This window comes from Hirundo rustica, chromosome Z, assembly GCF_015227805.2.
Source record: "Hirundo rustica isolate bHirRus1 chromosome Z, bHirRus1.pri.v3, whole genome shotgun sequence".
Lineage (NCBI taxonomy): Eukaryota > Metazoa > Chordata > Aves > Passeriformes > Hirundinidae > Hirundo > Hirundo rustica.
Window position 1 is genome coordinate 73,748,770 of NC_053488.1, and position 12,439 is coordinate 73,761,208.

The 12,439-nt window shown below is 44.0% G+C and overlaps 1 protein-coding gene across 16 annotated transcripts in view; it reads right to left on the reverse strand.

Annotated features, from left to right (window-relative positions):
- Positions 1–12,439, reverse strand: part of NRG1 (neuregulin 1) — a 404,423-nt gene that overhangs the window by 99,001 nt on the left and 292,983 nt on the right. For 2 of the 16 annotated variants that reach the window (XM_040090488.2, XM_040090496.2), the window contains exon 1: positions 5,010–6,063. The exons of 8 other annotated variants lie outside the window; for them this stretch is intronic. In XM_040090488.2, the coding sequence (XP_039946422.1) occupies positions 5,010–5,637 (628 nt within the window). In that variant the 5' untranslated portion in view covers positions 5,638–6,063. Of the gene's footprint in view, positions 1–5,009; positions 6,371–6,681; positions 6,709–12,439 lie in introns of those variants that run through there. 6 more of the 16 variants (XM_040090486.1, XM_040090495.1, XM_040090485.1 and 3 more) reach the window with 6 other exon arrangements.

A 12,439-nucleotide genomic window follows, 5' to 3' on the forward strand; every position in this document is an offset into this window, starting at 1 on the left:
GTTAATTCACAGGATACATAAAAGAAAAGTCATGGCTTTTAAAACGAATCCTCATATTTCATAGTAGATATTTAACTTAGAAACTGTATTGCAAAGGTAGTCTCCCTGAAGACTCATGGGGAAAGAGAGTGACTCCTGTTAGAGTCACTCTGGGAATCGCCTGGGGGATATGCTGGATATGCAGCTGAAGGCTAACTAGATTTCTAATGCAGGCACTTAAGTCATGTATCTGAAGTTAATCAAATCCAGCACTATGTCAGAAACGGACCAGCATATACTTTAAGTTGCTCTCTTTCAGCATCTTCAAGTTTTGGAGAAAAAACAATCTCTCCTGTGGTTCTGCCCTGCAGAGCAACAGTTAGGACAGAAAAGGCTGAAGTAGAGCCTGTGCTGTATCATTTCCTCTCCCTTCCCTTGAGTACAGTCCCGTGCAGCTCTCTGAGACATCCCTGACCTTGACATGTGCAGAGGTTGCCAGGCCTGGACTCAACCCTATGGTGTTGTGATGGGGATTTGAAACACAGCGCATGGATCAGAATCAGACTCTTTCAAGAATAAGAACAAACATTGCATGAAGATGCTGTGAACAAATCCTGCATCCTTAAATTGAAGTTAGAGGGCTGCAGGACCTTTAAGTGGAGGGAGAAGCTCCCTCTAGCCTGCCATCAAGATAAAGTACAGACCTTCCCAAATCACTGTGAAAAGTAGAAAACCCATCAAATGCAGAGCTGAGAATGAATGCATGGAAGTGAAAGAGGCAGGGGGAAAAAATCTAAGAAATATTTATGTTATGATGCAAGGTACACTACAATTTTTATTCAATTTTCCCCATCTCTAGCTCTAAAATGACACAAGAAATTTGGCTACTGTGCATCAACTCAAGACTGGTCTCCCTCTTTTTTCATACTAAGCCTTTATCAATACAGAAATATTCCATTCCTTTTAACTTTGTAGTTTAATATTATTTTTCCCTTGCTGAAAGAGAATGGAAAGGTGAATGCTTTAAAGCATTGCCATTATCAGGGAGCTTGTTAATCTTGGAGTGGAACTTGTCAAATTAGGAGGGGAGCTGAGACTATTTCCCAGCTAAATAGTCACTACCAGACCTCAGAAGCAACCTTTTAACCTTTTCGCACTGAGGATGAGAAAGTAGCATCCACTGCCAATACTGACCCAGCACACCTGAAGTGGAAGTGGAAATTAGAAATATGAGAGGGGCGTTGTCCCAGTCAGTGGTGGTTGACAGTAATGCTTAACCCTTTTTCCACTTTGCCACATTCTCTAGGTAAGGGCCAGCATAAGTAAGATAGGAAGGAGTTCTGCCTGCCTCCCCAGGGACATGCACAGGTCCAGTGCTGTAGGGAGATGAAGACTTGCCTGTTGATCATCCACTGGCCACCAGCATGGCACGTGCGTAGCTATCCCATCAGCGCATGGCACCCGAGCTGGCCAGGGAAGCCAAAAGTGAAGTGGATACAGGGGCTGCGTGGATGTGCCGCCAGGCAGGTACATCCTCTGGACCCAGCTCTCTGATGGTTCTTTAGCTCTACTCTCAAGGATACCCACTCCAGGAAAACCATGCTGTGGTCTGTCTTCTGCCCTGTCTCTTGTGTGCCCTGTGGCACTTCACCAAGTCATAAGAGTTGTGGTCCCAAAGCCAAGGCCTACAATGCCTCTGCTCTGGGGCAGAACCAAAGCACAGGAGTGCTGCACTGTTTTGGCAGAGCTGTCACCCCAGAAAGGCAAGCTGCACATGGGTATTTCTTGGTGTTTTGGGGGGAAATCTTAAATGGAATGAGGAGGCTGTAGGAAGACCTTTAAATAGGGGAATGGTTGATTTGCAGATATATAAAAGCTATTATTACAGAATCACAGTTTTTGCAGTACTACAGCGCTGAATCTCTAACCAGCCTGGATAAAGGATGGAATTGTATTTAAAGATGATAATGTTAAAAGAAGTGAAATTTAGCTCCTGAACTGAGTTAGCATTATTACAAACTGCATGTCTTCTCAGGGAGTGAGATGGTAGGTTAGGGTGTATTACTGTATCCTGCTTGTAATAATATCATCTGTGGTGTAATTATGCTAAGATTGACAAGCTCCCTAAATATGGGAACGCTTTAAAACATTCACCTTTCCTTCCTCTTTCAGCAAAGCAAAAATTATATTGAAATACAAAAGGTAAGCTAAATGGAAATAAATATTTCTGTATTGATAAAGGGCAAAGAATAACAAAAGGAGTTAAAAATCAGTCTTGAATCTAATACACCAGACACAATTATCAGGATTGTCTCTCTTCTGCTTGCTCTTCCAGGCTCCAGGAGAAAAGAAGAATCAATTAGCCCTCTGCAGACTGTGACCTTGAAGGATACAGCTTTAAGGGGAATATGCTGAATAAGACAGAAAAGAGAGGAGAAAAGAAAAGGATTTGGAAACTCATGGAAGGGATAGGTTCAGAAACAGTACATTAAGCACAGAATATGAAATGCATTTTTTAAAAACATTTTCTGCACTAGAAAAAAAAAAAATTCAGCATATAAAGGACTTTCTGGGAACATGTTACCTCACTCTGCCTGAAAAGAAAAAAAGAACACTGAAAGGCAAAAGAAGGGACAATCCAATTTGCAGATGCTACTTTTCAAGCCATGTCACTGAGAATTTCATAGCTGTCAAAGGCATTAAAAAAAAAAAAAAAAGTTAGCACTGATGCAATCTGTCAACCTCTCCAACAAATCTTGCTCTACATAAAACACAATGATGTGTTTGAAATGCAGCTGTTTCAAAAACCCCAAGATAGTGCTTTAAGAGCTGTCCAAAAAAGTTCTTTTCATGCCTCTTGGAATTCTTAGGCAGACTTTCTGCAGTGTATTTTTACAGCTAGATTCTTATTTTTCTTTTCAGCGAATCAGAGACCCTAGCCATAGTCAGAATTATGTACCACAGTTAGAATAAATTCTTTCTATGCAACATTCTCCCCAAGAGCAAACCAAACTTGACCTGCTACTAGTTCTCCCTCTCCTTTCAATCTGTAGCTGTGGAAGTCTACAATGCCTTAAAACAGATTTATCTTTAAAAAATAAGGCAAAATTAAACAAAACCCCCAAACCCCCAAAACTCCTACACACACAAAACCCCCAGATCAAAATAAAAAAAAAACTCCTCTCAACCTGATCACCTAACTTCTGGACCACCATTATATTTCCCAGATGTGAACAGATCTGAATGAGGATCATGACTTTTTGTTAGTGACAGCTCCAAACAATATTTTCTGTGCCCCTCTGCCCCTTCCTTTGCTTCAGAGATGAAGTTGGCGTATTATTGATAAAAGGTTTGCCACATATGTGGAAATTCAAGAGGGATTCTTGAGGCAATTTTGACTTAATAGTGGTCTCTGGTCACTTTATGAAGCAAAATGTTTTATAAAGTCATATATTTAATGTCAGAGTATTTGAACTACAAAAAAGATTTTGTGCATCAGCAACATTTAAAAGACATCTCAGTTAGTATAGTTCTATTTAATTGCAAGGTGGTTAATTCAAGAAATAACGCAGACAAAGCCCCCTGTCATTTGATGGTAGAGCAGTATTTCTCTATTAGACTGCTTCCATCTGACAAATTACTTTTAACCTGAAGGCTGGTTGTCATATATTAATCGAAGCAAAAGGCAGCAAGTTTTCTACAGGAATACTCAGAACTTTCTTTCACCGATTCCGGAACTGCTGTTCAAGATTGACTCTCAGCTGAAAGAACCTCCTCTGAAATCAGTGTAGTTATGCTCATTTTCACTGGCAAGGCGGTTGGCCTAAAGTGTTAGATCTAATCCAAATGCCACATATCTATATTGAGTCCAGTCCCAGTGGGGCTAAACTTAGAAGTGAACTTCAGGTGACTTTAGAGCTCCAGGGTGAGCTCCAGTATATGCTATCCTCAATGTGGCCAACCTGCGGCGTTACAAGGATGGCATGAGGGAGAATAAATGACATGGGGCGCTGCAAGGAAATTTGTGAGGAATGCAATTTTTCACTCTGATCACTGCAGCTTTCCACAGGAAATCTCAGCCCTGTGCTCTCAGCAGAAGAGTGTGCTGCCTTCTCTTTTACTAGAGTTACAGAGCTTTAAACAGCTCAGGAATTGCTGTCTTGATTTGCTTTGAATTTGATGGGTTAAAATCATGAATGTCAAAAGAAATGACACTTCACCAATGCAGTTTTTTGATTACTTTGCAGCTTACAATGCAGCTTTATGATTACTACTGAGAAAATAATAGATACTTTTTTTTGTTTGATTTTATAATGAACAAAGACTAATTTGGTAATTGACCCTTCCTACATTGGCAAGAATGCTTCCCTGAAATGCCTCACAAAAGGCAGTAAGGCAGTATATGAGAAACAAGTTAAACAAGAAGCTGCTCCTAGAGATGGGGAAAGACACAAAGAAATGTATGCTTTGCTCTTAAGAGGAAGGCAAAGATCATAAGTTAGATGCTAAATTAATATTTCCATGTTTCTAACTGCTTCAAATCCAGTCACTTTTTCTCACTGTTCTGAGAGTTTCATGAGGATGAAGGGGTATTTGTCAGACACAGACTTCAGGAAGGATGCACCAGAAGTGCTTTGCAGGCAAGGCAAAGAACACACATGGAAGACCTAGCACAGGAGACAAAGCCAATTTATAAGGAAAATACGCCATGTAGAACGGCTATCAGATAAACCCTTGAAGCAAATCACATACTTCCCTACAAGTGGATGCACAGAAAAAGGTCATAGTAGCCCTTTGCAGACATCCCACATGAAGTCCTGCATACCTCAGAACTAAGTTCTGAGGACTCTACATGCTGTTCTCAGAAGGCAACCCATGCTATAAGTATCTTAGCATGCCTAAGCTTTGTATGTCTATCACATGCCCTCCTTGTAGACAGTCCCAGAACAGTTAAGTGCCTCTTTTTTTTTTAATTTTTTTTTTTTCCTGTGAAAGGGAAAAAAGCAAAGAAACACATAGCTTTTACTTACAAAATTTTGGAGCAGTTTGGAGATTGGTTTCTGTTGCTTGTGCCTGAGACACTGTGGTAGGCTCCAGGGCGGGTGGTGACAGCGAAGGTGCGGCAGAGGACAACAACCCAACATCTAGGATGCGGTTATATAGTGAAGGCTGGAGGAATGGTTTGGAGGGTACAAGTGAGCTGTCACTGTGCACTGTCACTTCAGCCTTGCTCTTGGGGCTAGGTACGAGGAAGGGTGAGGCATACACCTCCGAAGGCACCCAGGCAGACAGAGCTGTAGGATCCACAGCACTCTTTGGGTCTTGTCCTATCCTCCCAGGGTCAAGGTGGGTAGGAGAGTCATACTCAAAAATCTTGTCCACAAAGACCCATTTGAGGCCAGCAATGCAGAGGCAAAGGCTAAGCAGGCAAGCCAAGATAGGGGCGATGCAGATCTTTTCAGAGTTGAGGCAGCCCTTCAGTCGTTCTGCCTCCAGGCACGCACAGCAGGTTGCGGCAAGGCCTGCTATCCCCTGGACCCTCCTGTCCTCTCTTTGGGTCCCCGGCATGTTCTCCTCATCCGGGAGCCCGTTGAGGGACGCATCAGGGCTCAGCTGAGCTGAGGGGCTGGGGAAAGTGTCGGCAGCTACTTCAGACATGTTTAAGCATCAGCACTCAAACAGCTCACCTCCAAAAGGCCTTAACTCTATCACAGTCCATTACTGTGAGACACAGACAAAAAGAGATGGTAGTAATAGTCACAGTGCTCTGCAAAAATCACAGAGTGGGAGTCAATAAAAGGTCGAAGCTCAGCAACATCATCCAAACTGGGAGAGGAGTAATGCACAGGAAAAATTAGATACCCCCGGTCCCTGTGCCCCCAAGCCCTCTGTCACTGTCTCTGCTTCTCTGAAGTGAGAATAGCTTTGCAATTACTGAGCTCCTGTTTGCTAGCCACTTTTATAATTCCTTAAATGCCTCTCAAGCAATTCCAGCTCTTCTGCAGGGGGAAGAAACATTCCCCCCAAAGCAAGCACAACAAAACAAAACAGAGGGAAGGAGGGTGATGAGATAAAGAAAACCACAAACACTGAACAAACTGACCAGATTAAGTAAACCAGTAGCCCAGGGCGAAAGGCAAGACTCTCACCTTGAGCATCTGAGGCTGGTATCTGCTTAGACGAGGAAAATAATTGTCATGCGGTAGAAGGAGCAAAAGCAAAATCTCTAACAACAGCGGCAACGGCAGAAGTGACAGTAGCGGCAGCATCCTGTCGTGTTACAGCGGCGGCTGAAAGAGGCTGAATCATTACAGAGCAGCAGGTGCTCGCTGTCTGAGCATCACTGCAAACAATATCATTGCAGAGAGGTTTGAAAGCAAGAGCGATGCCAAGACGGTGGTAACTCCCTTTATCTCGCCTCCCTCTTTGTCCTCCTTGAGCGCTCATTCACTTTCCTCCGTTCCCCCCCCCCCCACCCCCCACCCCGGCCCCGCTTCCCCAGCCCCCTCGCAGCCTGTTTCCCTGATGTACAGACTCGCTCCTTCCTCCCCTTCCCCACCCCCCGCACTCTGCAGGGCTGCTCTGAGTGAAATCAGTACACTCAGCAACGCAGGACTGTCAGTGACTTCCTATTTTATCCAATTAGGAGGAATAAAGGCCATCAAATCAAAGGGAGGGAGCGGACAGGAGTTGCGCACCCACCCACTCCCTCTCTCCAGGCAAAGCGTGGCCATCGGCGGCGGCGGCCATCGGTGGCAAAGTCCCCCGGCAAGGACCGGGGGCCGGTGGGAGCTCTTTGGGTTGGACTGGGCTTGCTTAGTCTGATATTCGATCTCTCCCAGGGGGAAGACCTCTTTCCAGAAGCAGTTTCTCCCTGCCTGAAACCTAGAGACAGCTTTTCTTTCCAAGCTCCTGAATAAGTTTTATTAACTAGGAATAGGGCTGGAAAGCATCTTCGATCAAGAAGAGGAAATAAAAAATCCCAAGCCATTCCCACCTCTGATAAATTTTCATTCAAGTTATTGAAAAGAGGTTCGCTTTTTTAAAAAATTCCATTTTCCAATCTCTTTTCCAAACCATTTTCCAAACCCAAAAAACCTAGACTTCACACTAAAGTCAGTTCCTGAATGCACTTTTCAAGAGTTTACATGTTGCTAGAATATATCCTCACTCACCTTAAACTAAACTAAACATATATATATATATATAAAAAAATAAAAAAATATATAAAAATTATTAATTAAAGGCATACACTTTTTAAAAATTTTGCTGTAATTTCTCACCTTTACTAATACTGGTAGCACTACCATTTCCACCAGCGCAGTATAACAGGGGTAGATCAACAGTCTGGTTAACATAATGAAAGTAAGACTAGAATCAGATCTATTTACCAGTCTCTTTTGTCTCTCAAAGAAAAACACACCTGTGTAACAGTAAAGATGTGTATGAAAGGCAAGGGGCTTATAACACAATTTCCAGTTCCTTGAACTTAATGAAAACATTTGCATTGAAATTTTGCTGCTGAGAATCCCCTTTTCTCCTTAGTATAAAGGGCTATGCGATGCATAAGGAAACAAACAATCAAGTGCTACAAATTGCTCTGAACTAATTTTTGTTGATGCCTTATTTAGGCACATGAAAGGTAAATTCCTTTGTAGTTATCTATTTTTGGTAGTGTCAAAAGAGGCATCTGGCTCTATCTCACTGCCTCCAACTCCACTCCACTCCCATCTCACCCCCCTTCCAGGGAACATTAGTAACATTTGCATGAAAAAGATTTATCAAAATCTCAATGAACCCCATAGTGTTTTTACAGATTGTCATGTCAAGGACTAATTGATGGATGTCTGATCACAAACCTTCCTGTGAGGCGGTAGTACTCAAGTGAAATAATCACAATGCTACTACAATCAAGTGCTTGGAGCATTTACCTTAAAGCACAGCCAGTGACAACACTCTCTGAAAGAATGTAAAAAGATAAATCATCCTATAATCTACCCTATATTACCACTGAAGTGTCTGGTCCTTAGGTTAATGATGTGATCAGCAATCTCAGACACAATGAACAGCTTGCACTGCATATTTACATACATGGCTTCTCTTATTACAAAGCACATGTTCTCTTTTGCTGGTAATATCCTGCATCAGTGCAGCCTCTTTGATCATCTCAAAACCTATTTAAAAAGCAGTAATAACACAATCTTTGTAGAAAGTGTAACAAAACAGCAGCATTGCTGTGGACAGGTGTGGTGGTCTGTGGCTACTAGTAAGCACGGTTTGTAGAGAAAGGATGTACCTTTTATTTGATTAACTGATACATCAGGGAAAACCAGCCATACTTTCACACACCAAAGTTGTTCCTCAGGTGTGAAGCTACAGCATCACTTTTCAAAGTGAAGTGCATGTTGAGAACCATCTGGGAATATTCTATTCATCGCACAGATGAGATCTTACAGCATGCAGCATCTGAGTGCTCAGCAGAATTTTTTAAGTGACTTTCTGTCTTTATTCATGTTTAATTTTTCTACCTTCCTATTTCCAGTAAGATATTTTTCCCTGCTGACACGTCTCTGAGCCCTTGTTTAATCCACAGTCCTGTCCACATCTTTCCTACACTGGTCTTCCTGGCAAACTGCCTGTGTTCAATCTCCAGTAATCTTTGCTACTCTCTGTCCTATCTACACTAATCTGCTCTCCTTTAAATCATGTTCCTACTTTGCTTACACCTTCCCGATGCTGTGCTGAACAGAAACGAAAGTGAAGATCTTGCACCTTCCTTACAAGGGTTGCCACGAAGTTAAACCGAATACGCAAAACGCTGCACAGCTGGACAGAGGGATGGCGTGCTACCTTGCACGGGAGACGTATTCAGGGGCTCCTCTGCGTGTGGGGGCATCGCCCCCTTTCCCACCCTGCTGCCGTACGGGCCGCCAGTTCGCACGGACCGGGAATGCCCCAGCCCGGCTGGCTAAACTGAGGCTGGACAGCATCTCTCCCTGCCTTTTTCTCCTCCACCGGCAGGTCCAGCCCGCCCGCGGCAGCTCCTTCCGGCAGGCCGGCCGGCGGCCAGGCAGGCAGGCCGCACGCCCCCGCCGGCTCCGCGGCCGCAGCGTGCCCGTGGTCCCTGGCTCCCGGCCAGGCTGCAGTGCCCTCCTCCGCTGCGGGTCCCTTCCCCCGCCACACCTCCTCCAGCCCTGGAGCGCAGCCTGCCTGCCTCAGCATCATGCAGCGGGTTCTGCCCAGACCTCCTCCCCCTCCTCCCCCTCCGCAGGGACCCTGCAGAGCTGCTTCAGCCCCCCAGCTCCGCAGGGGCTACGGGCCTTGTGGCGGGGAGAGCGGGGAGGCACCCGGCACGCTGCTCCCCCTTCGGGGTGCCTGGCGGCTTCCCTTATTCCCCTCCGAGAAGGGCGAAAGGACGTGCTGAATCATCTCCCAGCCAGCTTCCCTGGCCCCGCTCCACAGGTGTCCGTAGCCAGGGCCGCAACGCAGCCTGCCTGCCATGCTGCAATCCTGTCCCTCACGGGCCGGTTCGTCCCGGGACCTTTTGGATCAAAATGAAACCCCCTGCTCTCTACCGCGTCGGAGTGGGTACGGCAGCACATTACTGTCTGAGGCAGCTCTTGAGGCTGCAGTAAGAGCTGATTGATGATGGTCTGAAGATAAAAGTATAAACTGAAGGTACATCTTGCTGGCTTTGGGGGTCCTTTCTGTTCCCCTTGCCCACAGAGCAAAACAGAAGTGCTTTATCCTGCAGCTGCTGACCTGAGCTTCCTGCATTTCTGTAGTGACATGCTAGCAGCGGCGTGCTGTGCTTAAACATGGATTCTGCCCTGGCTGAAGGAGATGGGCGGCCAGGAAGAGTCAGCAATTGGCTCATTGGAAGGGAAGCCCTGGGAGAAATCAAGTGGGAGCATGACCTTGAAGGTAACAAAATTTTATGGGATAGCCCATTGGTGGTAAATACAGCAGGATAAAGAAGGAAATTACTTGCTTGTTTGCAATAAGGTTAGCTTCGTGTGCAAAGATTTATTCCTGATTCCCAGGTAGCTTGGGTCTCTTTGGCTTAGAGGAAAGTGCAGTTTGAGTCCACACTAATGAAACTAATCTATGACTGAGATTTGGACTCCTGCCAAAGAACAGTAAGAGCCTTAGAAAGCTGCAATTTTATTTCATGGGGTGTATTTGCAAAGAATCAAGTGGGGTTTTTTTGCAAAGTTTAACTCTCTAAAGGCTCAAGGAAATAACACAAAACACCAGTTTTATGGGTGCTAAAAAGAGGAGGACTTCATATTACCAAACTGCAGATGACCATTTTCTCTGGCCATCCACAAAGATGTGAATAGATGCGTGATTATGACCGACATCATCCTGCAAACTAGAGCACAAGTACCATTTAACTCAGCTGACCCTTTAGTTATACCAAAATAAGATCCAAACCTGCTGAAAGTTCTGGAAAGTATGTTTGGTGAGTCATTCTCATGGGAGCCATTGGATTTCAAATATCTATCTGTAAATAAAGTCTCAATAGTCCACAAAAAGATTCCCTAAGAATTATCTACTGTCTTGCAACTGCTGGGACATTAGGAAATTAACTCTTCACAGGTGGTTATTCATGACTCTGCTGTATGACAGCTTAAGAAAGAATACTCAGAGGACCATACATCAATGCAGGACAAGTGATCCACAACCCCTCCCCCACATGACCGTTTTCCTGTAAGAACATGCCCATTCTTCAGTAAGAAGCAACCAGCAACATGCAGCACCAACTGCTCCATCATGTGTTTGATTGCACCCCTTTTTCTACTGTACATTGAGAAATTAAAAGCATTGTAACCAAGAATCTAAGAAGAAAAAAAAAGTGCATGTTCATTAAGAAGAGATTGATGAGGAAGATAAAAGGATCGCTCTTTATTGATTGCACTTTCTTCAAATTAAATAAGTGCACTATATAAAGATGGAGGAGTGACCCAAAGCAAGTGATCAGGCACAATGAGCGACTGCTGCCAGCAGTCATGGTGTGGGAAGAGTGGGCCATCACACGTGGTACAAAATGATTCATTTATTCATCGTTTCAGTGTTTCACCAGTCTCCCTTCCATAATCCATCTCCCTTGGACTGGTGCCAGCATTCTTTGAGTCTTTCCAAAAGCCCTTACTAGGAACTCATGTGTCAGCTCAAATGGCACAAGAAGAAAAGTTCATTTTGCTTCTGTACTTGTCCTGTGACTGGAACTCCAAATATTAAAATGGGACAAGCTGTCATGTGCACACATACATCCTATTTTTCACCTGATGTATAGCAAACATAACATAGATTATAGTGCTGTTTTTATGCTTCTGCCCATTTCCATCACCATCTTCCCTTTATTTGTTTTAAACCCTCTGCCCATTTGCAGCCATATGTGACTGAGGAGATGAAACACCAAGCCCCTAAGGAAAGGCAAGAAAAGATGAACAAGAAAAATAAGCACATATTCAGGCACAGACATGAGGCTAAATATGTCAATGTCAGCTGAATAATTTAAGTGCTTAATTTGGTTGGTATAAAGGATTGCTGTGGGAAGACCCCGTACCCTCAGGCAACACAGAGGGTGGGGATGTGGAGAAGCTATTCTAATCCTCTTTGCACCCCCAAGCCAAACCAACTGTATTGGATGCTGGTGTTTCCAGAAGCAGATCCTCACACTAGTATGTTTCTTGGAAATGTCTGAAGAACAGTATACAAACAGCAATGATTCAGAAAACATTTGAGAGAGCTCATGTTGCCTCTGTAGCAGTATTTTCTGTATTGGCATCACATGTACACATTTACACCAAGCATTTACACTCTGTAAGTCTGATAGCTGTGTCTTGCAGAAACAGTGATTTGAAAAAAAACCCAACAGAACTACAATATCTGTTCAAAGTATATACTATAAATAGCTACAGCCAGTAATTGAAACTGAAAACTGCCATAAAATGGGCTGTTATTTCAGGGGAACCAAACAAGTGTTCTGAGTCTTTTCATCTTCAGGTGAAATGTAAGAGACTGAGTTTCTTTCATCCTATTCTAAAGCAGAGCTAGTGGCTCTACAGGAGACACAAAAATAGGACATCAAACCATGAATGTCAGGGTTTTTCGTCAATGGCGCTGACTCATTTCCCCTGCCTCTGCTAAATCACAAAACTGGGATGGTCCCCACCACTGTTCAGACTAATGATAATTATCTTGACCATGTGGTAAAGGAACATCTAAGAGACACAAAGACAAGTAATGCACTCTGCTATGCTGTTCTGCCTAAGTGCAGAAGCAGACAGAGAAAGTTCTTGTGTAATTCTGATATTTTTGTTTGTTTGGGGGTTGTTTTTTCCCAGGTCTGACACCCCCTTCACTTTGCCACTAGTCTCCAGCAAATCTGCAAAAATTTTCACACTGTGGCAATGAGCTGGCGCAGCAGTGCAGTCACAGGGTTCAGGCTTGG